The sequence below is a fragment of the Mus musculus genome, chromosome 7 (genome assembly GCF_000001635.26).
Source record: "Mus musculus strain C57BL/6J chromosome 7, GRCm38.p6 C57BL/6J".
NCBI classification, from domain to species: Eukaryota; Metazoa; Chordata; class Mammalia; order Rodentia; family Muridae; genus Mus; species Mus musculus.
In genome coordinates this window covers 28372767-28399411 of record NC_000073.6, presented here as the reverse complement: position 1 = coordinate 28399411, position 26645 = coordinate 28372767, and the positions used below count along the sequence as shown (strand labels likewise).

At 51.1% G+C, this 26645-nt stretch overlaps 3 protein-coding genes and 1 non-coding gene across 4 annotated transcripts; 2 read left to right on the top strand and 2 right to left on the bottom strand.

The window, feature by feature from the left end:
* Positions 1-28: 28 nt before the first annotated feature.
* Paf1 (Paf1, RNA polymerase II complex component) lies at positions 29-6416 on the bottom strand. The gene is made up of 14 exons (NM_019458.3): positions 6158-6416; positions 5714-5743; positions 4277-4369; positions 3873-3994; positions 3717-3783; positions 3540-3641; positions 3355-3460; positions 3210-3278; positions 3025-3128; positions 2686-2802; positions 2463-2591; positions 859-964; positions 663-753; positions 29-586 (listed from the first exon to the last, which is right to left on the bottom strand). The coding sequence occupies exons 1-14, from the start codon at positions 6202-6204 to the stop codon at positions 162-164; spliced, it is 1608 nt and encodes a 535-aa protein (NP_062331.2). The 5' UTR covers positions 6205-6416; the 3' UTR covers positions 29-161.
* Positions 6417-6721: 305 nt separating this feature from the next.
* On the top strand, positions 6722-14165 carry Med29 (mediator complex subunit 29). The gene is made up of 4 exons (NM_026042.3): positions 6722-6961; positions 8264-8322; positions 8516-8600; positions 12388-14165. The coding sequence occupies exons 1-4, from the start codon at positions 6749-6751 to the stop codon at positions 12628-12630; spliced, it is 600 nt and encodes a 199-aa protein (NP_080318.2). The 5' UTR covers positions 6722-6748; the 3' UTR covers positions 12631-14165.
* A 6018-nt stretch (positions 14166-20183) lies between these two features.
* Positions 20184-22628, top strand: Zfp36 (zinc finger protein 36). The gene is made up of 2 exons (NM_011756.4): positions 20184-20238; positions 20919-22628. The coding sequence occupies exons 1-2, from the start codon at positions 20215-20217 to the stop codon at positions 21852-21854; spliced, it is 960 nt and encodes a 319-aa protein (NP_035886.1). The 5' UTR covers positions 20184-20214; the 3' UTR covers positions 21855-22628.
* A 3690-nt stretch (positions 22629-26318) lies between these two features.
* n-TIaat16 lies at positions 26319-26413 on the bottom strand. The gene is made up of 2 exons: positions 26376-26413; positions 26319-26354 (listed from the first exon to the last, which is right to left on the bottom strand). It is a non-coding gene; the product is annotated as a tRNA-Ile (tRNA).
* Between the last annotated feature and the right edge of the window lie 232 nt (positions 26414-26645).

The following is a 26645-nucleotide window of genomic DNA, read 5'->3' as shown; positions in this document are numbered from 1 at the left end:
AGGGGAACAGAGACTTTAGGAGATGAAGTCAAGAGAAGTTAGGTTTATTAACAGCAAAGATTGAGGGGTAGTGACAAAAGCTCACAAAACAGACAACTAGAAAAGTGCTTCCCTGCCCTAAAAATGGTGTCTGTGCTGATCTCATTAGAAAGCCTTGAGGCTCAATCACTGTCACTGTCAGCCTCACTGGAATCAGAGGCTGCTGCTTCACTGCCATCTTCCTGAGCTGAGTGCTCACTGCCACTGGGGAAGGGGCTGGCACTCCGGCTACGACTCCTGCTCTGGCTGCGGCTCCTCTGGCCACCACCATCACTGCCGCTGTCCGAGTCATTGTCACTGCCCCTGTGGGCCTGCCCTCTGTCCTCATCATCAGAGTCAGCATCATCTTCTGAATCAGCATCACTACCAAAAATCTCCTCTTTGTCCCGGGCAGCACGTGCTTCATCCTCACTGCTTTCATCCTCACCGCTGCCACTCTTGTCACTTGCCTCATCTCTGTCACCCTCTTCTCGGTCACTCTCACTTCCAGAGTGTTCATCCTCGCTGCCTTCTTTCTCACTGCTGCTACCCTTCTCCTGTTCCTCATCTGTGAGGAAGTAGGGGACTGGTGAGATCCCAATGCCCACCCTCCCAGGGCTCCCAGGATGTGACTAATCCTTTACCTGAGCCCCCAGCTTCTTTCTCTTCAGCCTCCATCTCTTCCTCCTCCTCTTCCTCTGGTTCGTGGTTTTCCAACTGGGCCTTTCGTGCCTCCTGAAACCAGCAAATTGGGAAGAAGATGAAAGAAATCTATCAGACCTCTGATGCCATCCTTACCCACTAGACTCCCTTTGGGCATCCTGGGCCAGTACAGCTTACCTGGGCTTCTAATTCCTTCTCATTCATGTCACGGTGTTTGACGACAAGCAAGGCATTGGTACCTGACTGAACCCCAGCCTTGGCCCGGCGCTTACTTAGACGGACCCTGCAGTGGACAATTGCAGAAGGGGAGTTGGGCTCCACTAGGACCAGTCTAACATCTGGTTCCCTATCAATATTTGACCCAGAACATAACAGAGGACAAAGTATACATACAGTGGATGTGAAAGATGGTATTTCGGGTTTGACTTACCCAACTTTTAAGTTTTCAGGGTTTTTTTTGTTTCAAGATTTTAATTGAATGGGTGGTTTGCCTGTATGTGTGTTGTGTTGTAGTACCCCAAGAAGCCGCAAGAGAGCATCAGAATCTCTTGGGAACTGGGATATAAGCTGAGGTCTTCTGAAGAGCAGCCAGTGTTCATCACTGCTAAGTCATTTTCCAAGGCCTCTTATCCAAAGCATAAAACCAAGAAAATGGCAAACGTGTGTTTCTGGATTTTAAATAGAAGAGCAGTGGACTTGCAGCTGTATTGTAGTACTCACTAAAGGTGATGCCACTGCCTGTTTTCACATCTCCAGCCAGACAACAGGATCAGAGCCATATTGAACCACTGGCACTAGGACAAGTTAGCTTTCAGCCCTCAGAGAAAGGTTCTGAGGTCACACAACAAGGGCACACTTTTGAAGTTGTGTCAAGTATTTAAAACCTGCTGAAGGGTATAGGAGATGGTTCTGTTGGTAAAGTGTCATGGTGGAACAGGAAAGAATAACTCTTGCCCCAAGTTATCCTCTAACATCCAAGTGCATGCCAGGTCATGCATATGACTATATACATATGCATACATGCACACAAAATAAAAGCAACAAAGGAAAACTGATTGCAACCTCTGGCTCCAGTATGTGCACGCATGAACATAAACATGTCACATACAAAAAGCTTATTAAAACTGTTGAGACGGGCTGGTAAGATGGCTCAGTGGGTAAGAGCACCCGACTGCTCTTCCGAAGGTCCAGAGTTCAAATCCCAGCAACCACATGGTGGCTCACAACCATCCGCAACAAGATCTGACTCCCTCTTCTGGAGTGTCTGAGGACAGCTACAGTGTACTTACATATATTAATAAAATAAATCTTTTAAAAAAAAAAAAAAACTGTTGAGACTAGGAATGTATCATACAGGAGGGCACTTGCCTATCATGTGTGAGAAAAATGACTAGATTTATATCCTGCATTATGTGAAAATTTTCTTTCTGGTTTATGGCATTAAGACCACAGCCAGGTCCAGCCTACATTTATAAGCAGGCTCCTGCTGCTCTCTTTTTTTTTTTTTTTTTTTTTTTTTAGATTTATTTATTTATTTATTATATGTAAGTACGCTGTAGCTGTCCTAGCATGGTCTTTAAAGGGGGGAGAGGGGGGCGTGGTAGTGCATACCTTTAATCCCAGCACTTGGGAGGCAGAGGCAGGCGGATCTCTGAGTTCGAAGCCAGCCTGGTCTACAAAGTGAGTTCCAGGACAGCCAGGGCTACACAAAGAAACCCTGTCTCAAAAAAAAGGGGGGGGGGGACCACAAAGGGCCAAAGTCATGAAACAGTGCCGAGTACCTGGTCTCCAGCTCATTGTAGTAAACTCCGTCACCCTCTCTGAAGATGAAGAAATAGTTCTCCTCATAGCCCTTACTGGCCTTGTTCTTCACATTCCAGTTGTATTCCCGAGCAATCTTATAGTCATACCTGGGAAGAAGATACACAGCCCATTGATTCATGAGGAGGAGACATACTTCTGAATTCTAAAACCTGACCCTGACCCTAACCCTAACCCACTTACACATCATCTGGTGCATAGTCCATCTCTTCCTCTTGGTCCCGCTTTCGTTTCTTTAGTGTTTCTTCCACAGGCAGAAAATAAGCCACAAACTGGTTCCCTTCCTCATCCATCATGCCCCTGGTTTGGGGGAGAAGAGGGTACAAAGGTCAAAAGCAAAGAAGTAACAAAGCTAGGTGTGGTGACACATGCCTATACATTCAACATTCCAGAGATTGAGGCAGGAGGAATGCAAGGAGCCTAGAGGTCAGCCAGGACAACAGGATCATAACCCATCTCAAAAATACTCAAACATGGGAGAGGCAGCAAGGAGCACACAAGGTAGAAAGCAAGACCACAGACCTGATCATGGCCTGAGACATCATCTCTAATGCAGCTGCACCACTTGTGTCCTTGGGGGCTGGGTCTGAGTCAAAAATGACCTGAGCACATGGGTTTATCCACATCTGGGAAATAGAAAGATACTAAAGTTAGTAAGGACTGGACAGGCACAAGTAGCAACCCCCGCCTCTTTCCCTGAGTCTGACCTTAAAATCTGGGAAGACAGGCATGACCTCCACTGGTGTCACTCGGGGCTTGCTGTAATGCTGGGAGATCTGATAGAACAAAAAGGGTGAGAAAGAGGAAGACCCTGAGCCACACTCTTGCCTCTATTCTATTCCCCCCAATTACCGATTTCTGGGCATCTTCAAAAGTCTTTTCAATGGCTGTGATTTGGCTGTCCCTGTCTTTGTATATTTCTTCCTCTGTGAACTGCTGTTTCACAGAAACCCCAATCCTAGCAGTGAAGAAAATGTCATTAAGGGCCTCTGGACATTGCTAAAGTCTTGCCCCCTTCCCACCTGTTTGTTACTTACTTGACTTCAGGCTTCTCATTGGAGATGCCATATCTGTTGAACTCAGTGGAGATATACTCTGTCTTACGCATCCACGGTACCACCTTTGCATGCTGCTGGGATCTGAAGAGGAAAACCAGGCACCTCAGGGTCCCATGCTTGACAAAGTCCACCCAGTACCTGTGGGACCCACCTCACCTCTTAGAGCTGGTGGGAGCCTGAATCTCCTCTTCTAGAAGCTTCTCATCAGCCGGATCCAGAAGAACTAGGGGGTAAGGGGCAGGAGGACCATGAGGGATACCCAGGCCTGGCCTTTGCTGGCCTGGAACAGACCCTCCCTGTCTCCCCACACACCATTGGGATCAATGCGGTAGGTGTCAGGGTTGATGAGATCAATGGTGACCCCCAGATCTGGCTCAGTCAGGAGGTCATGTTTGTGCTGTTTCTCCAAGGAGGTTGCTTTGTACTGAACAAACCTAGAAGGGAAAACATGACTGTTACAGTTTTATGATCCACCCTCACGCCCCAACATGCTCCCTTCCTAGAAGCTAAGCTTCTATGGAGAGGAACTCTGAATGCAAGCGTCCAGCATTGGCAACTTCTGAGTAAGAAGGGTATTGCATACTGCTTTCTCTATTAGTAGTTACTGAGCACCTCCTATGTGCCAGTCCGAGGAAGGTTGAGGCAATGAAATAAGCAGTCCTTGCCATCAATGAACTATTTTTTAGTAGTTTTTCCATTCTTGAATTCAGTCCTACCTGTTCTGGTCGAAGGGGTAGGTGATGAACTTGGGGTCAAATGGGATGTCAGGAAGGCTATTGCAGTACTTGACTCGGCAGACTACTCCAGACCTAAGAAAACAGAGGCCCAGAACTAGGTCTTGCAGACCTATAGAAATAACTTCAGCAGTTAAGAGGGAGTATTTATTCTGCAGAGGACCCAAGTTTGGTTCCTAGCACCCACATCAGGCTGCTGACAACCACCTGTAACAAGGGGAACCTGACACCTGTGACCTCTGTAGGCAGCTACACAAACATGTACATACTTACACATCTAATTAAAAATATAAATGGCTTAAGTTGGTGGCACAGGCCTTTAATCCCTGCACTTGGGAGACAGGCAAATCACTTGAGAGTTTAAGCTAGTGATGGTTTACATAGTGAGTTCCAGACCAGTCAGTGATACAAAGTGAAACTCTTGTCTCAAAAGAATTAATAGTACCCACACTTTAATACCAGCCTTGGGGAGGCAGAGGCAGTGGATCTCTGAGTTTGAAGCCAGTCTGCTCTACAGAGTGAGCGAGTGAGTTCCAGGACAGCCAGAGCTACACAGAGAAACTCGGTCTTGAAAAAAGAAAGAGTAGTAGTAACAATTTTAAAAAACAGGCTCGAAGAGCTGGTGAGATGGCTCAGCGGTTAAGAGCACTGACTGCTCTTCTGAAGGTCCTGAGTTCAAATCCCAACAACCACCTGGTGGCTCACAACCACCCGTAATGAGATCTGACGCCCTTTTCTGTTGTGTCTGAAGACAGCTACAGTGTACTTATATATAATAATAAATAAATCTTTAAAAAAAAAAAAAGCGCACTGATTGCGGCTTCCAAAGGTCCTGAGTTCAAATCCCAGCAACCACATCGTTGCTCACAACCATCCATAACAAGATGTGACCCCCTCTTCTGGGGTGTCTGAAAACAGCTACAGTGTACTCACATATAATAAATCTTTAAAAAACAAACGGGCTGGAGAGATGGCTCAGCAGTTAAGGTCCTGAGTTCAAATCCCAGCAACCACATGGTGGCTCACAACCATCTGCAATGAAATCTGATGCCCTCTTCTGGGGTGTCTGAAGACTGCTACAGTGTACTTACATACAAACAAACCCTGCCTCAAGCTGACAAGATACCTCAGCAGGTGAAAGTGCCTGCTGTCCAGCCTAAGGAAATGTCTTTAGACTGCCACTCAGAGCTAAGGTGTGTACAATTTAAACACACACACACACACACACACACACACACACACACAACCCTAGGCCTGTGCTGCTGGGCACATAAGGCTGCAATCCCGGCACCCATGAGACTGGGGCACAAAGACCAGTCTGGGCCACTTTATGAGATTCTCCAAAGCACAAAAAAGGCCCCCTAACCGCCTCCCCTGTTCGTGTTCCACCCCTCCTGGAAAACGGAGCTGGGAGCTTACCTCTCAGGCAAGGTCCGGTGGGAATTGGGCCTGGTTTCGGGGAGAAGAGAGAGAGAGAGAGAGAGAGAGAGAGAGAGAGATGTCAAGAGTTGGCCATGTGAGTGGAAAGGCCGGCCCCCGAATTTCTGAAGGAGTGATGGTGATGATGGTGATAAAGCATGAAGCCAGATGCTCAATCCCCTGAGGAGAGCAATCCAGAAGCTTCACTGAAGGAGACTGAGGTCTGACTCCCTCCCGCAAGGTGCAATTCCGAAATTGAATAGCAGGGGACCAGGAAGCGACCGCAGAGCCCAGGGGGGACCGCCCCTTCATCGGGGGTGAGCGCTGCGCGACCTCGGGGGCCGACCTGAGGGAATCAGTGATGTCGCAAGCAGCCCCCCTCGGCCTAGTCCCCAGCTTGCAGCTCACAAAACAAAATGAAGCGGCAGGTGACAGGAGACCTACCTGTGGCCATCTTCCCTCTGGGCCTGGGTCTGGATGGTGGGCGCCATCGCGACCAGGCGACGGCGGCGCGGTAGGCGTCCTCGCTGGCCGCAGGCGGACGCTGAGTGGCGTACCGACTTTGAGAGACGCCGGATCCAAGGACAGGCTCCCGTAGACGCCGGGCTCCGCGGGGAAAGGGGATGAAGTGGGCCGACGAGAAGGGCTCGGGTGTGACTGAAGTAAGAGCACAGACAGCGTCGGACACAGACTTGCAGCTCCCGCTCCGACTGCTACCAAGACGCAGAAGACTAGACAGGTCGCTCCTGGCCGCAAGGCCTTCAGGGAAATAGAGTTTGGTCAGTCCTTCACAGTGATTGGCGAGCTGTGGGTGAAGGGGCGGAGCCGTGGGGGAACTCCTCTTATGATTGGCGAAAAGATATTCCACTCATGGCCTCGGATTTGGGAGGGCGGAGAAAAATGCATATCCTCTTCTCCCATTGGCTAATCTGTCGGTAAGGCATGGCTAACTAGGAGGTCAGCCAACTGAAAAAGCTGAGGAGCTACCGGAGCAGACGCATTTATGACGCATTTCCGGCGTTCTAGCGGAGGAAAATGGCTGCGCCCCAGCCACAGGCTGCAGCGGTTTCCTCTGCGTCTGGTGTGTCAGGCCCGGGTTCTGCCGGGGGTCCGGGTCCCCAGCAACAGCCACAACCGACCCAGTTGGTGGGTTCTGCCCAGAGCGGGCTCCTGCAGCAGCAGCAGCAGGACTTCGATCCTGTGCAGCGCTACAAGATGCTCATCCCGCAACTGAAGGAGAGTCTCCAGGTGATGGGCCCTGCGCGGGGAGCAAGAGGGGCTGGCTGGCGGGCGGGCGGGCTCCGGGGACGAGCGCCGAGGGGCTGTTTGTTGAAGGAGAGATCGTAGGTCGGGAAGAGAAGACAGACTAGCTGTGTTGTGTTTGTGTCTAACCAAAGTGAAGCTCCGGTCAGCTGTAGTGGTGGCGCGTTCTTAATCCCCGTGCTGGGACAGCAGAGGGGGACGGATCTGAGCTCGAGGCCAGTCTGGTCTATAGAGTTCCAGGCCGACCAGGGTCTACATAGTGAAACCCTGTGGAGAGAAAGGAGATGAGGATGAATGACAATTTTTGTTTGTTTGTTTTTTTTTGTTTTTCGAGACAGGGTTTCTTTGTATAGCCCTGGCTGTCCTGGAACTCACTCTGTAGACCAGGCTGGCCTCGAACTCAGAAATCCGCCTGCCTGTGCCTCCCAAGTGCTGAGATTAAAGGCGTGCGCTACCATGCCCAGCATGAATGACAATTTTAACTGTGTATGGTAGTGCAAGCCTTTAATTCCTGCCTTCTGGAGGCAAAGGAAGGTAAATCTTTTGAGTTCCAAGACAGCCTTGGCTACACAGAGAAACCCTGTCCCAAAAAACTAGATGGAAGTGGGGGAGGCAGGAGGAGAAGAGTAAAAAGAGAAACCGTTCTGGTTAAGTTCCGTGCAGAAGTACGGCCTAAGTGTCATTTCAGTCCATGATGACTAGATAAAGGGTATGTCCAGGAAGCTATTAGTGGTAATTCCAAACGAGAGCAGGTTACTGAAAAATTACAGGGAGATTGGGGGCTAGAGAGTTGCCTCAGCAGTTAAGAGCACTAACTGCTTTTCCTAGTGGTCCTGAGTTCAAATCTCAGCAACCACATGGTGGCTCATAACCATCTGTAATGAGATCTGATGCCCTCTTCTGGTGTGTCTGAAGACAGCTACAGTGTACTCTTATAAGAATAAAGTCCTTTAGAAAGGCCGGGCGCGGTGGTACACGCCTTTAATCCCAGCACCTGGGAGGCAGAGGCAGGCGGATTTCTGAGTTTGAGGTGAGTTCCAGGACAGTCAGGGCTACCCAGAAAAACCCTGCCTCAAAAAACAAACAAACAAAAAAAGGAACGAAGGAGGGAGGGATGGAGGCGGGGGAAGACTGCTATGGGGGTGGTAGTGAGCTTTAGTCTCTAGCATCAGGATGGAGGTGTAAGCGGAAAAGGCCTGTGACTCTCAACACAGAGTTATCCTGTTTGTGCACATTCATCTCCTGTATCTTACTTCTCTCTCTCTCTCTGTGTCCTTTTAAAACTAGACTTTGATGAAGGTTGCAGCCCAGAATCTGATTCAGAACACTAACATTGACAATGGACAGTAAGTGGACTTCTGTCTTCTCTGCCTCAACCATAGAAACCCCTCCCCTGCTGCCCCACCCCCTCCTTTTTAAGCCCTACCTGGATTCCCCTGGGCCTGGCTTTAGGATTTGGGTGGTCACTTGATTATCTACATACAGATGTTTCAACTTGGAAGTCACTTCCCTCCTCACACTGTTTCTCTCTGGCCGTAGGAAGAGCAGTGACGCACCCTTGCAGCGCTTTGACAAGTGTTTGGAGGAGTTTTACGCACTCTGTGATCAGCTGGAACTCTGCTTGGTGAGGAGCTCCCTAGAGCCATTGTGACTAAGCTCTGCTTAGTTCACCATAAGAACAGTTTGAGATAGTATCACTTAGTAGCCAGGTTCTCCCAGCACTAGGTCTATAGACCAAGCAGGCCTGGTTGTACTAAGATCACAGACATGCACCCCCATGCCCAGCTTCAGCCAGCGGTCACTTCCTCTGTGCTAGACATGCGCTTCAGTTGAAGCTGGGGGCGAAATCTATCCTGATTGTCACCCTCACAGAGCTGCTAGTTCAGTGGAATGACAAATACAAGACCAAAGATGGACAGCTCAGAGTGGTCAAGGCTGTGATGACACAGCCTGGATCAGAGTGGTCAAGCTCTGTGGGGTGAGGAAGCCCAGGGGCATGTGAGAGAGTGACTCACAGAAGGTTGCTGGTGGAACATGGAATTCCACCTGACAATCTGGCCAGAAGGGCAACAAGGACAGGGCCTGAGAGGAGGGTATGGGGACCTATGCTTCCTTACTAGGGACTGATATGAGTTTAAGGCTTCAGCTCTTGGGGGTAGGGCAAAACTGAGGAGACCTGAATGAGCAGACCGAGAAGCAGACGTGATAAAGCCTAGGCCAGGACTGTGAGAGATGTGGGCAGTAACACCTAGGCTGTAGTGTGATTGGAAAGGTTTTATTCCTAACACCCACATTAAAAAGGTGGGCATGGCCGGGTGGTGGTGGTGCACACCTTTAATCCCAGCACTTGGGAGGCAGAGGCAGGCCGATTTTGTTTATTTGGTTTGGTTTGGTTTGGTTTGGTTTTGGTTTTTTGGTTTTTCGAGACAGGGTTCCTCTGTGTAGTCCTGGCTGTCCTGGAACTCACTCTGTAGACCAGGCTGGCCTCGAACTCAGATCCGCCTGCCTCTGCCTCCCAAGTGCTGGGATTAAAGGCATGCACCACCACACCTGGCTAAGGCGGACTTCTAAGTTAGAGGCCAGCCTGGTCTACAGAGTGAGTTCCAGGACAGCCAGGGCTACACAGAGAAACCCTGTGTTGGGGGGTCAGGGGGAGTGGGCATGGCAGTGGATACCTACAGCCCCAGAGCTGGGGAGATAGAGCTAACTGGATGTGTGAGGCTCAGTAGCTAGCCAGCTCTGCCTAATTGGCTAGCTCCAGGTCCTGGTGAGAGATCTACCTTAAAGAAAACCAGGGGGGCGGGGCAGCAAGCCTTGAGAAACAGCATATGAGGTTGACCTTTGGCCATACACCCTCAACCATACACACACAAAAGTTCCCTTAGGCTAGCAAGCCTGTGGTATAGTCCTATCATCCCACTGCTTAAGATGCTGAAGTAGGAAGATCAAAGTTCAAGACCTGTCTGAGTGGCTGGGTGACATCTTGCTTTAAAAGGGAAAAAGAAGAACTAGGTATGTTGGTTCCAGTCTGCAATCTTTTTTCTTTGAGACAAGGTTTCTCTGTGTAGCCCTGGCTGTCCTGAACTCACTCGCTTTGTAGATCAGGCTGGCCGAACTCAGAAATTGGCCTGCCTCTGCCTCCCACGTGCTGAGATTAAAGGCCTGCGCCACCACGCCCGGCCCAGTCTGCAGTCTTAACTTGAGAGGCTGATGCTGGAGGACTGCCATAAGTTCCAGACTAGCCTAGGCTAGGAGCACTGGGGCCAAGAGAAGCGGGGACTTAGTTGAGTGGCAGAATTTCTGTAACACAAGTAAAGTTGTAAGTTCAATCCCCAGGACCCCACTCAGTCACTTCCAGGCCTGTCAGTAGAGCCTGCGGAGCTGTGGTAGGCTGGGTCTTATTAGACTGCATGTAACCCCTGTGTCAGAGAGTGCTGGAGGGTTTGAAGTGAGGACATTTCTTCTTGAGGAAATGAGGGGCATGTTAAAAATGCCTGAGCCTGGAGCTGGGAGCCCAAGGAGGCTCCTGGTTGAGCTGTGAGGAAGAATTGGGGACAGACAGAAACTTGGAGGCTTTGCCAGGCCAAAAGACTGATGGACTATTGGGGAAAGAGTTCCCAGGGCTATGGTGGGAATTAGGAAGGAAAGGTGATAAATGAAATGATTTTGCCGGAGCTATAGAAGAAACTTCTGTTCACCTTCCAAATAAGGGCATAGCCACTAAAACAAGGTTCAGAGTGCAGCATGGTGATGTGAGCTCATGTAACACATTGTGGGCTGGGGCTTGGGAGAGGTCAGGACTGGACGGCCAGCCACACCACTGCGAAGTCTCAACCCTTGCCACCAACCTTCAATTTTACTGTTTATTTTTTAAAATGAGCCCAACTTGCTATGTAGCAAAGGATGACTGGACTTCCTGTTCCACCTCTCAGTTGGGAGTACGGTCACGTACCCCCATCCTATACTCCTACGCCTGGCTCTTATCAAGGTTTCTGCTAGCCTCAGCAAACACTGTCCAGCCATGGGAAGGACAGGGTTTACTACAGGCTGGCACACAGTACAGCTAAATGGAGTTTTGTTGCAAGATTAAGTTACTTTGGCTGAATTAGGACGATTTCTCCTAACAAGGGAGTCACCTCTGAGGCAAGGACTCAGAAAAAGCCTTCTGGGGAGGTGGTGGGAGGCTGGGAGGGACCTGAGCAGTGAAGAGAATGGCAGCCTTGGAGGGAACCAGGACAGAAGGCAGCTGCCAGTGCAGTGCCATTAAGTGGACCCCAAGCCTGGGTGTAGTTAGGACAGTTATCACTTATCTCCTGTGGCACACATCTGTCTGTCACCTGCTCTCACCAGGCAGGAGAGGTGACCATCCGACCCATTTAAGGAACTGGGCGTGCCACTGCACTTGGTAGTTCTGTTTTAAGGCATACACCACCACTGCCAGGCAAAGATTTTAATTATTTTATGTATATGAGTATACTGTAGCTGTCTTCAGACACACCAGAAGAGGGCATCAGATCCCGTTACAGGTGATTATGAGCCACCTTGTGGTTGCTGGGAATTGAACTCAGGACATCTAGAAGAGCAATCAGTGCCCTTAACTGCTGAGCCATCTCTCCAGCCCTGGGTAATTTTTTTTTTTTTAATTATTGCATCTTCTTGTCGTCGGGCCCTGCCATTGTGCACACGCAGAGACAGCAGGCATCGTGGGGTGATTATTTTCCTTCTACTATGTGAGTCCTGGGGAATAGAACCCAGGTCTTCAAGCTTGATAGCAAGCATCTTTACCTACAGACAGACCACTGACCAGCTCAGATATGTGCACTGATGATCCCAGCTCTCAGGAGGATGAAGCAGTAGAGGAAAAAGTCTGAGGACGGGGCTGGCGAGATGGCTCAGGGGGTAAGAGCACTGACTGCTCTTCCAAAGGTCCTGAGTTCAAATCCCAGCAGTCACATGATGGCTCACAGCCACCCGTAATGAGATCTGATGCCCTCTTCTGGTGCATCTGAAGCCAGCTACAGTGTACTTACATATAATAATAAGTTAATAAAAAAGGTCTGAGGACAGCTTTGTCTACGTAGCAAATCTCTAACTGAATAGCAAAAACTGTTTGGTTTTTTTTTTTTTAACAGGGTTTTCTCTATGTAGCCCTGGCTGTTCTGGAACTCACTCTGTAGACTAGGCTGACCTCAAACTCAGAAATCCGCCTGCAGAAATCCCAAGTGCTGGGATTATAGGTGTGCACCATCACTGCCCGGCAGCAAAGACATTTAATAGCCTAATCCCAGAGAGAAGTAGGCACGTGTGCTGGGTGACCCAGTCTGACTTTGGCTGCCCATCAGTTTAGCTCCAGGTTGGGGGGAGAGGAGGCTGCATCCAGGAAAGTGATGCTGTTGTTCTCTTTTCCACAGCGCCTGGCCCACGAGTGCCTTTCACAGAGCTGTGACAGCGCCAAACACTCTCCAACACTGGTACCCACAGCCACAAAGCCAGATGCAGTGCAGCCAGACAGTCTGCCCTACCCACAGTACCTGGCTGTCATCAAAGCCCAGATCACCTGTGCCAAAGACATTCATACTGCCCTGCTGGACTGTGCCAACAAGGTCACTGGAAAGACTACTGCACCCTCTACTGGCCCTGGGGGCAGCCTCTGAGGTCTTTCGGGGAGGGGCAGAGAATGAAGTATGGCCTGAGGCAAAACAGGTGGTTCCTGTTGCTGATTTGTCCGTGCCACAGTAATGCAGCTGAAACCAGCAGGGGGCAGCAGAGTCTTGCAGACAGCACAGACCTCAAACCCCACCACCACCACACCACTGTTGCCTCCACCCACGCTGCTCCCCAACCTGGAGTGGACCTTCCCACTGGGCCGATGATTACCTCTGTTCTGGGGACTCTGACTCCCCACCTGGCCCTGGGTTAGCACTAACTGAGCCCTTTAGACCTTCCTCAGTCTGTCCCAGTGTATGGATTTCCTTTTAACCCACCTTTTTCCAGTCCTGCCATCCTATCTCAATCAGTCCCCTTTTGTTGCCCCCAACACCTAACTGGGATCGTATTATACAAGAGGAACCAAAATGCCTGGGTTACTAGGGCTACAGGAAGGGACTTTCTGGCTCACAAAAGCAGCGCGTGAACGTAAGCCCTGACCTCAGCACAGACAACCTAGGAGAAGTTTGGGTCCACATTGGACCCTGCGTCAGCAGAGCTCTCTAGCTGTTCTGGGGAGGGGCCGAGGGGGGATATTGTGCAATGTGTGGGGAGGCCTGCTCAACAAGACTCCTTGGTCTCTATATTTTTAGCTCCAAAGCAGAAGTGAAAAGGCCCCAGCTTGAGTGAATCATGGATTCTGGGGAAGACCCCAGCTCCTCCGGGAAACAGGCCCTGGGGAGGGGGCTTTGGGGAGGGAGGGGAGGCCCCAGCCTGTGGGCCTGGACAAGTGCTGGATGGAACTACAAACCAGGCCCGGCTGCCAGTGGAAAGGCTAGCGTGACAGACTGGTTAGGGAACTGCCCCACCCCATATCTTTTGGGCCCTGGTTCCCATGTCACCAGGTTCCTGTGTCTACAAAAGTCCCAGAGACTGTGGAGACCTCCATGATGTACAGGAACCCAGATCATCACACTAGGAAAAGTGGAAAATGATCAAAATGAGAATGTATACACTGTTCAGGCATTCCTCCCTGCCTAGCTTGACTATTGCATGGTCTTTCTGCAGGGAAGGCGAGTTCCACCAGTTTGATCATGGGCCTCATTTCTTTTCATTTGGAGTTGTAGAGACAGTCTCTCACTCCATAGCCGGGGCTAGCCTTACAGTATAGTCCAGGCTGCCATGGAACAGAACCTACCTGCTATTACTTGCCAAGTATTGTGATTATATCGTGTGAGTGTGTGGGGAGTGCTTGCTTACACGTACAGGGTGTATGGAAGGGGGTGCCTGTGTGGAGATAGAGAAAGCCTTTTAGGCCACAGTTTCTCCTGTTTTCAGGCACGGAGGTTCTCTTGCCATCCTGTTGCTTGGCCCTTTGCACACACCGGCCGGCTTAGGCGCTCCCACTTTGCTGTACACGTGTTGGTTGCAGGTGTGCACTTTAGCTGGTCTTCAGTGCACTGTGGTTCTTTCCCCTACCCTTTACCCTCCCCGACCCAGTTTTACCTCCTAATACTGGATAAACAAGGCAGAGAGGAATTAAGAAAACCTCTGAATCTGATTTCTTTCCTTTTGTTTCGTCTTTGACCATGGTTGTTTTGTCTTTGACCATGGCTACTAACAAACCGCAGCCAACCTCCCTAAACAATCAACAACTACCCACCAAGCCTGTCTGGGCTCTACCACTTCTATGCCATCTGAAAAGTTCCAGAATTCCAAACATCACACAGTCGCAGAAACTATCTGTAGATGGCTAAGCCATGCCTCTGCTAGAGCACGAGGCAAATCATAGTCCACTGCCTCAAACAGTCCAAAGCAGCCCCCATGTCCCACCCCTAGGATTAAAATGGAAACGTTCTTATATTTCTGTGTTTTAAAAGAAACCAAAATTGCCACTACAGTGCATCACCATATTCATCTTGCTTCTTGAGTTAGGGTCTCATTGTGTAGCTCAAACTAGTCTTGAACTTGGAAATCTTGCTTCTGGCTCCCAAGTCCTAGGACTATAGGGCTGTACCACCATGGACTTTAACTATACTTAGAAAATGCCTTGATGTCTTGAGGTGGAGGCAAGGAAACTGCAAGTTCAAAGCCATTCTGGGTGACATAAGACCTCATCTCAGCCAAAAGAGAAAAGCCAAGCCTTCATTCAGCAATCCCTAGACTCCTATGTGGTTAGCAATGAGCTGGGTCCCAAAGTGCTGCATCAGACTCACGGGTCTTGTCATCTGTGCACCGGGCGCACATCTCCTTCACCATTCTTTGTTAACGTTAGTGTTCTGGCCTAAAACTGAAAACACTGATCCTGTCCAAGGCAGAACACGTCAGTTTCCAGCCAGGGGCTCACTATACATTGGCTGGGTTATGGCAGTTTGTGGCTCAAGGAGACAAGTATAGCTGGCCCCTTGGGGTGATGTCGACACACCACATGCAGGTAGGCGTGGCACCCAGGATACAAAGCCTTACTGCTTAAAACCACACTCTGGGTGACAACAGACCATGGGGTGACAGGTGTGTTTTTCACAAGCCCACACCATAGAAGATAAGCACCAATTTATATTCATTCAAAAAACATGGCAGTTTTTGAGCTGAAGATTCCAGAGATGAACAAGATACAACATGGTACCTAATCCTGTAATCCCAACATGCTGGAGGACCAATACAAGTTCCCAAGTCAGGCAGGGCTACATAGTGAGATCCTGTCTCGTAAGAGGAAAAAGGAGATAGGTGTCTGGGCTGTTGAGGTAGCTCAGTGGGTAACCACACTTGCTACCAAGCCAAGTGACCTTAGTTCAGTCCCTCAGGCTTGCATGTTGGAAGGAGACAACTGACTCACACAAGTTGTCCTCTGACCTCTACACACATTTTTAAAAGGAGTTTGATGGCCTACATTCATAATACTAGCATTTGAGAGCCTGAGGCAAGAGGATGGTTTGAGACCAGGCTGAACAAAAATAAGCTGATGTGTCAAAGAAACCCTTGCCAAGCCAGTGACAGCAGACTTGAAGGAGAAGGAATTAGGTCTTCTGGACACACAGCAAAAGTGAAGGAACTGCAGAGCACGGGCCAGCCTCTGACAGGAAGAGTGAAGAGTCTTTAGCTAGATTCAGGGAGCGCACGGGAGAAAGCCCGAATGGATCATGAAGGTCCTTGCTAAGACTAGCCTTCTCCCTGCCTTACAGGCACAGAGGAAGGCTGAGTAGGCATGTACGATAACCCCACACTAGGGACCCCACACTAGGGACGATGTGTGTGAGATGAAAAACCACAGCCAGCCAAAGTGGCTTATGCCTGTAATCTCAGCATTTGAGAGGCAGAAGCAGGGAGGCTTGCGGCAAGTTCGAGGCCAACTTGCTTCACATTCTACAGGCTGCTTCCCCCAAAGACAAAGACTGACTGTGGGCACATGCCCCACCCCCCAGCAGAGATTAGCACATTGGCCATCCTCCCACACACATGGACCCTGCTCGATGACCAAGTGCCACAAACACTAAAGCAACTATCTAACCACGTGACTACCCAACCCTGTAACCACCATTTAACCCACTATCTCTCACCCCATCAAGACTTTGCCCATCACAGGCTGACTCAGCTCTGCGGCAGAGCCGCCTCATTCGCTGGGGACAGATAAGATTGGCTCAGGCACTCAGCATCCAGATGCCAGTGTGTGCAAGTCTGTTCTGCCCACAGAAGCAGACACAGAAGCGCCGCACAGCAGCCCTCCCCATCACGCGCCTGCAGCTACGTCAAGCACCAAAGTTCACTGGTTTCACTGCCTTATGACGGGTCCATAGAGGAACTATGTCCAGACTCAATTCTACCACACTGTCAGGAACAGGCAACCTTTAAGATAGCCACATAAAGGGCACAGACCCACAAATAATATTTGTACACAGAGTCTAACAGTGCTGAGTGAGCCACAGAAAGCTATGTGTACAATCCTGCCACCCAGGCACCTGCTAGGAATGACACACTTAGCACAGATCCCACGGTGGCTCAGTTACACACAGACGGGTGGGGGTGGGGTGGAAGTGACAGTTCTCATGAAGTCCCTTCAAAGACAGCTGCAGTAGTTACAGTTGACAATTCTCCAGAGGCCACTTGCAGCACATGAGGAGTAGTCAGTGACACACATAGAGGTGGCTTCAAATTTATTTACCCTGTTTGTTCTATGGGGACCTTAAGCACTGGTTCACAGGCGCGTCCCCGCACCCGCGCCCACAAATACATAACTAGGAACTTCCCGTAACACATGCCGAGTGAGCACAGCTCCCCATACAGTGGGCACAGTACAGGTGGCATACTGGTTGTCCTCCCATGCAACAACCTCCCTGCCTGGACCACACTCACAGGCAATCACGACTGGCACACACACACACACACACACACACACACACACACACACACACACGTGCTGCGTGTGGCACACACACACACACACACACACACACACACACACACACACACACACACACACACACACACACACGTGCTGCGAGTACACGGCCCCTGCCCGCCCACTGGCTCTCACACCCCCGCGTTTCCCGTCCCTGCTTGTTTTTCTGGAAACTCAGCTCAGAGTTCACCTCCCCCTAGGCCGGAAGTGCTTGCTATATTTTTAGCCTCTCTGGTTTCCGCCCCTTTCTCTACCCCAGCCCCCAACCCCAGCGCGCACAGGACGTGGCCGCCTGCCCTGAGGGACCTTGGCCATCCCCTTCCCCACCGTCATTCCAGAGGGGATTCCCGGCCACTGTCTGGGCCGCGGATTTTCCCCGCTGGCTACGTGGGGAGCAGGGAGGAGTCAGGCTATGAACTTCCTCCTGGGATTGGGGCACACAAGCGGGGGCTGGACAGAACCCCGGACTCCTAGATCCAGAGAAAAGGGGCTTGGGGCCTAGATCTTTAAGTCTTAGACCTCTAGGTCGGAGGGAAGAGGGCCGCGAGTCTAAGGGAGCATAAGTGGGGCCTGGATTCCTGGTGCTGAAGGAGGTGATCTGTGTGTCTGGACCACTGGACAAGGAAAGGAACGGGTTGAGAGCCAAGGCACAAGGTGTGGGGCAGAAAAGAGCTAGCACCTGGCCCCGTATTTTAGATGACGACACACTTTGTGAGTCCTACGGCTTAAAGTCTTCATTTTCAGAGGGGTTGTCCTGCTTAAACCGTCTTCTATCCCCAACGCCCGCATCCTTTAGAGAGTAGCCCAATACCAGGCATCCAAGCTTTAATCCCAGTGACTCAGCAGATAGAGGAGGGGGCCAGGCTGAGTCAGGAATGGCAAAAGGTTCCCAGTCTCCAGGGAATCGAAACTGGAATTACTCCTCCATGATCCAGTCCCTGCTGGCCTCCAAAAAACCCCGACATGCCCCACCCCAACCCTCGCTTTTTGCGTTTGGTCCTAAAATTGGCTGGCTCAGGGATTTGTAAACTGGGCGGGAGGCAAGTTTTTGTGCCCCTCCTTCCCTTCTTTTCCCGTTGTCCTCGAGACTGTTTACAACAGACTGGAACCCTGGTTACAAGAGAAGGAACCCAAGCGTCCGGGCTGAGCGTCCTCGTCACGGCTTCCAGGAAGCCCCCCCTCCCCCGCCCTAAGCGAGTGAGTCACGGGCGAGCGGGAGGCCGCAACCGTGCCACAGCAGCCTATGGCCCGCCCTGCTCACGGGACCAGCCCAGGAAGGCCCCTTGGCCCCAGAAAGCGCTGCACCAGGGATTCCCCCCAACCCCCTCTCCTATGAGGCAAGCCAGTAAGTAGCCTGGCAGAATCTCCCTACCTCGATACGCAACGCACCGTGTGAGAACTTCCCAGCATGGTAATTACACTCCTGGCAATGATAACCCCCATACACAAGAACTCTTTTTCACTGGAGATATCCTTGAAATAACACTTTTGACTTGGGTGTGGCGGCCATGCCTGTAATCCTAACACTACTTGGGTGGTGGAGACTGGAGGATCGCAAGTTCCAAGCCGGCTAAGGAGACCGACTGAAAAGCAAAAACCTTACAGATCTCCAGAGAGTTGAGTTAAGACTGCTTGCATTACTAGAAACCCATTCAACGTTGAAGGTGGCCCATTCTTTCAATAGAGCAGAGCTTCCTCCCTAATAAAAGACGTAAGCTGTTCCAACCTTGAGTTTTCGGAAGCAAAACCTCTTAATTTAAACTGCAGCTTGGGTAAATGTGCTATCCAGCCATGCTAGACTAGGGGGTTGGAAGGGCACTGCTGAGCTACAGCTCAGAGCGGTCCCTACCTGGACCAACTGTCTTACAGGTTCTGTGCCTTCAGGTTTAAGTTTTTATTTCGCCTTTCTATCTTTCTGTAACCCACTTCCTCGCCTAGATTTGTTTCCCAGTCCCCTCTCCCTGTCTTACTGTCTCCCCACTTTGTAAATGTCATCTTTTTTTCTTTCTATAATAGGGTTGGCTCTAAGGAGTACATACCAAGTCGCTGAGACTTCGTTTTACTTCCTCCTTACCTTCGTGGTTTCTCTTTTTTTTTTTTTTTTTTTTTAAAAGTAGGACCTGGAACTCAATCAATAGCTTAGTCTGACATTGAACGCCTGATCCCCCTTCCTCCACCTCCAAATGCCAAGATTACAACCATATGCCACTGTCTTGTCTTTTGTTTTGTTTTTCAAGACAGGGTTTCTCAGCCGAGCATGGTGACACACGCCTTTGATCCCAGCACTCCGGAGGCAGAGGCAGGCGGATTTCTGAGTTCAAGGCCAGCCTGGTCTACAAAGTGAGTTCCAGGACAGCCAGAGCTATACAGAGAAACCCTGTCTCGAAAAACAAAAACAACAAACAAACAAAAAAGACAGGGTTTCTGTGTGTAGTCCTGGCTGTTCTGGAACTCACTCTGTAGACCAGGCTAGCCTCGAACTCATAGAAATCCGTCTGCTTCTGCCTTCCAAGTGCTGAAATTAAAAGTTTGGGCCATCAGTGATCTGGCATCTTTTTACTTCCTAAGAAAAGGGTCTCACCAAGTTACTCAAGCTGCCCTAGAACCCACTGTATAGTGGAGCCAGGCCTTGAACTACCAGTCTCCTGCCTCAGCCTCCCTGAGGGGCCGGAATCACAGTCCTAAACCAGCAGATCCTACTTGTGAATGTCTCTCACTGTCTCTTTGTTTTTCTCTCGGCTTCTGGCCATCTCTGTCTCTTCCAACTTGTCTCTCCCCGCCCCCGTCTGTCTCACACGCACACGCCCTCAGTCTCTGCCCTTGTCAATTGTCCCTAGAGCCCTGCCCCCACTTCTGCCCCAGTTCTCTTCCCGACTGCCTTCCACCTCTGAAAAACACTAGGACGCCCCGCTACCATCACCTCCAGTTGGTCGTACACAACCCTCCCTACTACCCCCCGAGAGGGGCCGGAGCTGCGGGAGGGCCAAGTTCAGGCACATTTTGCATGCTAACCAGCAGATAGGCGGAAGGGGCCTAGTACCAGGCCGGCCGAGCTACGCCGCGGGGGCGCGTCCCGGAAGCTCTAGTGGCCACGCCCCCAGGCCGCCCCATAAAAGGAGAAAGCTCCTGCTGCGGGCCACAGCCTGACTTCTGCGAACCGACAGTCGGTCTCTTCACCAAGGCCATTCGCGCCACCATGGATCTCTCTGCCATCTACGAGGTGAGTACCTGTTAGACAGCATCCCGGGATCCCCGACGCACCAAACTTAGGCCCGGGACGCCTCCGTACCTTCTCAGACTAGCCCTGGCTGGCTGGAAATGAGAGAGGGAGCCAGCGAGCCTAGCGCCTCGGTCCAGATACCGGCGATCCCCTTGGGACGAAAAGCTGGCACACTGCTGTCACTCGCGTAGGGCGGAAGCGGCATCACACCTGTCTAGTGCCCTTCGCTGCCCATGGCGCGGTTTGGTGGCCAAGCAGGTGCTAAGGTTGAGGTAGGGGGGGAGTTGACAGGGTAAGAGTTCTAGAGAGATCTGGCCTCCTGGGTCAGCTTTGGCCGGCTCCTTCAAGTTGTGAAACGAGCGCCCGGTGGGCGGTCATATGGGGGGGGGGGGAGTCCTAGAGGCCCAAAGTTGGCGAGCAGCAGTGTGCTTTGATTTGGGGGGGAACCCTCTCTCGATCGGGGATACTGGGCTTCCTAGATCCTTCTGGATTACCTTCAGTCATGTGGAAACACTCAAATCTCTGTAGTCAGGTTCTCCCTGGAGTTTGTGTGAGCCGGGTGGGGCTCAGGCCGAGAACCCACAAACCGGACTGGCAAGCTCGTGAAGTGCTTTACAACAGGGGCGGGGCGACGTCACCTTACCTTTTCTGGTGGCCTAACCGAACCCTGTTCCTCTCAGAGCCTCCAGTCGATGAGCCATGACCTGTCATCCGACCACGGAGGAACCGAATCCCTCGGAGGACTTTGGAACATAAACTCGGACTCCATCCCGTCTGGGGTCACCTCTCGCCTGACTGGCCGCTCCACTAGCCTGGTGGAGGGCCGAAGCTGTGGCTGGGTACCCCCACCCCCTGGTTTTGCACCTTTGGCTCCCCGCCCAGGCCCTGAGCTGTCACCCTCACCTACTTCGCCTACTGCAACTCCCACCACCTCCTCTCGATACAAGACCGAGCTCTGTCGGACCTACTCAGAAAGCGGGCGTTGTCGCTACGGGGCCAAGTGCCAGTTTGCTCACGGCCTGGGTGAACTTCGCCAAGCCAATCGCCACCCCAAGTACAAAACGGAACTCTGCCACAAGTTCTACCTCCAGGGCCGCTGCCCCTATGGCTCTCGATGCCACTTCATCCACAACCCCACCGAGGACCTAGCTCTCCCTGGCCAGCCCCATGTGCTGCGACAAAGCATCAGCTTCTCCGGCTTGCCCTCAGGCCGCAGAAGCTCGCCGCCACCTCCAGGCTTTTCTGGCCCTTCCCTGTCCTCTTGTTCCTTTTCGCCTTCCAGCTCCCCACCGCCCCCTGGGGATCTTCCACTTTCCCCTTCTGCCTTCTCTGCTGCCCCTGGGACCCCTGTGACTCGAAGAGACCCTAACCAGGCCTGTTGCCCCTCCTGCCGAAGGTCTACTACCCCCAGCACCATCTGGGGGCCCTTGGGTGGCCTGGCTCGGAGCCCATCTGCCCACTCTCTGGGATCCGATCCTGATGACTACGCCAGCAGCGGCAGCAGCCTGGGGGGGTCAGACTCACCTGTCTTTGAGGCAGGGGTGTTTGGGCCTCCCCAGACCCCTGCACCCCCAAGGCGTCTCCCCATCTTCAATCGTATCTCTGTCTCTGAGTGACAAGTGCCTACCTACCCAGTATGGATCAGCTAGATCTCAAAGAGAGGGCAGGGACTGCTCATTGCTGTGGGGACCTGGGGCACTCCTCTAAGTTAATAAGTCCCATCTTCTGGACATTCCAAGATGCAATAACCCATTTCCCTGGTGCTGGGCTGGGGCAGGTCCCTAGTTTGCAAATTCAGTGTTTGGGTGGATCCGTTCCTAGGGTACCTAAGATGTTTGAGGGAGACAGTTGACAGTTGGTCTTCCAGGCCCCAAGTCTTCTGTTGTTTTTGAGATAGGAGCTTATTATGGTACCCCAGGCTGGCTTTGAACTCAATATAATCCTGCCTTAGCCTTTTCCAAGTTCTGGGGTTACAGGTATGCACCAGCCCCTCTGCAACTCTGGTCTCCTGGAATCTTAAGTGCTGTGAAGAGCCGGCTCCCACAATACTATCCTAATTTTTACTAGACCCTGAAGTTCAGTGTCCGGTGGTCGAAGCCTCTCCTGAGAATCCTGGTGCTCAAATTTCCCTCCTAAAGCAAATAGCCAAAGCCATTGCCAAATCCCTTCTCCCCCAACCAGTGGGCCCTTTATTTATGACGACTTTATTTATTGTATTAAGATTTTATAGTATTTATATATATTGGGTCGTCTACTCCGTTTTTCTTTTTGTAATGTTAAAACTGATACTGTATTAAGTATATGCTATAATATATTAATATATTGCTACCGTACAAGTCTATTTTTTGGGGGGGGTTGGAATTTTTAAATAAAATCTTGAGTGTGAACTGAGATGAAATTTGTCTTTTTCGCGGCTCACAGCCTTGTGATGGTGGGTAAACTGACCTCCAGACCTTTCCGTGAGCAGTGCTGCCTGGGGGCGCTTACCTGGCAGGAAGTGACGTTACCAGCCCGGGTGTTCACCTGAGGAGGCGTGGCGAGATGAGGTCACCCAGTAGGAACAAGGAGAGCTAGTTCTGGCGTAAGGGGTGCTCTGGTCCTGTCCCTCCGGCTCTTGACCCAGCTCGGGCAGGAACGGGATGTTTCCGTCCCCACAGGGCCAAGGAAGGAGGGCGGGGTGGGGCGGGGCGGCGAGGACGGAATGTGCGGGAAGGCGAGCCCAGGCGGCCAGGGTCAGGGGTCACCCAAAGCCGGGGGCCCTAGGGGACTCTGAACCCTGCGCAGACAGCTTGGGCGGACTTGATAGAGGACTTTTTTTAGTTTAACTTTTTTTTTAAATAAAGTCGACCCTAGCTCAAACTTATCTGAACTCTCAGCAACCTCCTGCTGGGATAACAAGCTCAGATCACCATGCCTGACTTGTAAATGTGTAGTGTTAGTCAAGAATCGGGTCTCTTCCACAAAGTGGGTCCCGGGATCTAACTAGGTCTTATGCCTTCGTGGCAAGCGCATTTACTTGCTGAGCCCTCTCACCCTTTATGGACTTTTTGTTTGTTTGTAGGGGAGGGCAGGGAAAAAGGGAAGACTGGGTATCCTTATGAACCCCGAGCAACTCCTGGCAATCCTCCAGCCTCAACCCTATGAATGTTTAGGATTATAGATATGAACCCTCCCGGTTTGGGACAGAGGCTTTAAAGACGTGTGAGAATTCTAGGCTCCATTTGGAATCTCCGGCCCCCCGCACCAGGCAACTTGGGAGTCTCCAGACACTTTAAGAGTCTTGGCCAGAATTCGAGCATCTGCAGACCCCGATCGGGCATTTCCGGAACTTCGTCTGGTTCGGCTCGCGGGGCGCAGGAGTAGGGCAGCCTCGTCGTCCGACCATACAAGGAAAAAGGACGCGACGGCAGCCAGCCTAGGCTGGGCGGGCCGCGCCCGGAAGCTGCCCGCGTCAGGGCCCGCGCCCCGCCCCTCTTCGTTTTCCTCCGCTTCTTCCCCTCCTCGCAGCCTCCTCCCTCTCCGCCCTCCTCTTTTCTTTCTTCTTCTCCCCATCTCCTCCCACCCACTGCTGTAGCTCCTCCCCGTTTCCCCTCTGTCTCTTAGCCCCTGAGACTTTTGTTCCGCTTGTTTTTGAAATGAGCTCCCACTGTAGCCCTCCCTGCTAGACCCTTTGCTTCCCTCCTAACTGTATACTCTTAACCTCACTCTTCCTCTCACCCTGCCTCTCTTTCACTCCATTCTGCTGACCTTTGATCTCCTCTCCCAGGAAACTGCCTCCCTTGTGAGACCGAGCTCGGGCCCTGGTATGTAGAACAGGGGTGGGTGAGGGAAACAAACTCAAAATTCCCCGAGGCACCCGGAAGGTAGAGGTAAGAAGCAAGCACTGGACATTGAGAGGAAGAAACGGAGGGACACTAGAAAACAGAAGCACACAGCTACTACCCTGGCACTGGTGCCTTTTAAAAAGTCTCTCGGGGGCTGGAGAGATGGCTCAGTGGTTAAGAGCACTGACTGCTCTTCCAGAGGTCCCGAGTTCAATTCCCAGTAACCACATGGTGGCTCACAACCACAGCAATGGGAATCTGATGTGTCTGAGGACAGTGACAGTATACTCATAAACAAAATAAAGAAAAAAAAGAATAATTAAAAAAAAAGTCTCTCGTTAGCCGGTCGTGGTGGCGCGCTTGGGAGGCAGAGGCAAGCAAATTTCTGAGTTCCAGGCCAGACTGAGTTCCAGGACTGCCAAGGCTACACAGAGAAACCCTGTCTCGAAAACTTAAAAAAAAAAAAAAAAGTCTCATGTTCCACGTGCACACACACACACACACACACACACACCACACACACACACACACTCACTCACTCACTCACTCACCATGGGCTGGGGGTGTAGCTAAGTACAGAGTGCCTGCTCAGCGTCTGCAAAACCCTGGTCTAGCCCGGCAGTAGTGACCTTTAATCCCAGCACTTGGGAGGCAGAGGCAGGCAGATTTCTGAGTTCGAGGCCAGCCTGGTCTATAGAGTGAGTTCCAGGACAGCCAGGGCTCAGGGCTATACAGAGAAACCCTGTCTCAAAAAACCAAGAACAAACAAACAAACAAAAAACCCACCACCAACAACAAAAAAATCCTGGTCTAAGTATATAACCTCTCCAGGTCCTGGACAGATGGCTGAGAGATTAAGAGAATGGGCTTGCTTCTCTTGCAAAGAACCCACATGACAGGTGACAACTCCAATTTCACAGGATCCAGAGTCCTCTCCTGGCCTCCTTGGACACTAGGAATGCTGTGACACCAGCCCCTTAGACCTGCTCCGGAGACACAGCCAAGACTACAGCTCACTCCAGCCTCCAGGGCCCTCTCATCGAAAGCCCACCTTACTAGTATCCAGTTCTAAAAGGACCTGTGTAGTAAGTTGCTCCCGGAAGCTTGTTAGAACACCAGAGGCAAATCACAAAGGTCAAAATCCTCACCACAGCCAACAGCCTGCATCTCCACACCCCCACCTCTTCTCACCTGCTCCACGAACACACCCATCTTCAGCCTTAGAGTGTTATCTGGAACATCTCTCTGGTGTTCCCATGGCTCCTTCCCCTCCTCCAGGTGTCTGTCTGTTCAAAGATCTCCCCTGGGGCCGGAGAGATGGATCAGCAGTTAAGAACACTGGCGGCTCTGACAGAGCACCTGGTTTGATTCCCTGCACCATAACCCTCTGAAACTGCAGTTCCAGGGGATCTGCCGCCCTCCTCCAGTCTCTTTGGACACCAAGCATGAACATGGTACACAGACACACTTGCAGGCCAAACACCCATACACATAAAATAAAAACAGTCCATCCATGACAGCTATGATAATCTGCATCCCACCCTACTTATCCATACTTATCAGTAGCTAATCTAACGATACAGTTACACTCCCAGATGGTGAGGGAGCCAGGAGTTTAGGCCAGTCTGGGTAACATAGGGAAAGTCAAATTTTAAAAAAAAGTACTTAATTCGTAGACTTTCAGTACTCAGTCTCCTTAGTAAAAAGTCAAGTCCTCAGAGACAGAGGATACAGTTCCTAGTGAGTGGTCAGTAAAAAAAAAAAAAAAAAAAAAAAAAATCTGTTCAGAAACCTGTAGAAGACAAATATCCATAAAGAGTGTGTTGTAAGCATCCATCCATCCCTGGGATCTGAGATTTGGATTTTATCTGACGCCCAGGCCATCTAATAAGAGACGTTATTGCCCTCTGGCGACCAGAATAGAAACTGCAACTTTGGGACTGTTCCACAGACCATTGCAAAAAATTCACAAAGAAATGTTCATTCTTCAAAAATTCTGTAGTTTCCGGGTACAGTGACGCACGTCTTTAATACCAGTACTAGGGAGGCAGAGGCAGAGGCAGAGGCAGTGGCAGGCGCTCTCTGTGAGTTCGAGGCCAGCCCGGTCTACATAATGACTTCCAGACCAGCCAGAGAGTTACATGGTGAGACCCTGTCTCAAACAAGCCAAAACATTTGATTGAAATTATAAAATGTGAAGACTTCTAAACTGATGAGAGAACACCAGAAAAGAGGTAGATGAGTTAAAAAAAGAAGTGCTCCAGGTGAGGATCGAACTCACAACCTCGGCATCGCTTACGCCTAGCACTGACATATAAGTACCGCGCGCTAACCGATTGCGCCACTGGAGCTCCGGCCGCACCCTCGCGCCACAAAGTCCTTCAGTCAGTTGTAGTCGCAGGACTTTGTTGAACGGCTCGGCCCAACATTGCATATGCAAATATAAAGCCCGCCGATCGACCAATAAGAACAAGAGTGTGAGACTATTCCAGATTCTCACGCCTCCTGGGCCCTTGCTGTAAAAGGTAAAAAGTCCTCCCGGCTCTAGGCTCTTGGAATGTGGGCGGTGACTCGCCGTTGGAA

Excerpts from the sequence above, each read along its gene's own strand:
- Zfp36 (NM_011756.4), top strand. The coding sequence starts at position 20,215 with ATGGATCTCTCTGCCATCTACGAG. Across the intron at positions 20,239-20,918 it reads ATCTCTCTGCCATCTACGAG|AGCCTCCAGTCGATGAGCCA; the intron begins GTGAGTACCTGT and ends TGTTCCTCTCAG.
- Paf1 (NM_019458.3), bottom strand. The coding sequence starts at position 6,204 with ATGGCGCCCACCATCCAGACCCAGGCCCAGAGGGAAGATGGCCACAG. Across the intron at positions 3,279-3,354 it reads TTGAAGATGCCCAGAAATCG|ATCTCCCAGCATTACAGCAA; the intron begins GTAATTGGGGGG and ends TTGTTCTATCAG. Across the intron at positions 3,129-3,209 it reads CTGTCTTCCCAGATTTTAAG|ATGTGGATAAACCCATGTGC; the intron begins GTCAGACTCAGG and ends TCTATTTCCCAG.
- Med29 (NM_026042.3), top strand. The coding sequence starts at position 6,749 with ATGGCTGCGCCCCAGCCACAGGCTGCAGCGGTTTCCTCTGCGTCTGGT. Across the intron at positions 6,962-8,263 it reads AACTGAAGGAGAGTCTCCAG|ACTTTGATGAAGGTTGCAGC; the intron begins GTGATGGGCCCT and ends TTTTAAAACTAG. Across the intron at positions 8,323-8,515 it reads ACTAACATTGACAATGGACA|GAAGAGCAGTGACGCACCCT; the intron begins GTAAGTGGACTT and ends CTCTGGCCGTAG.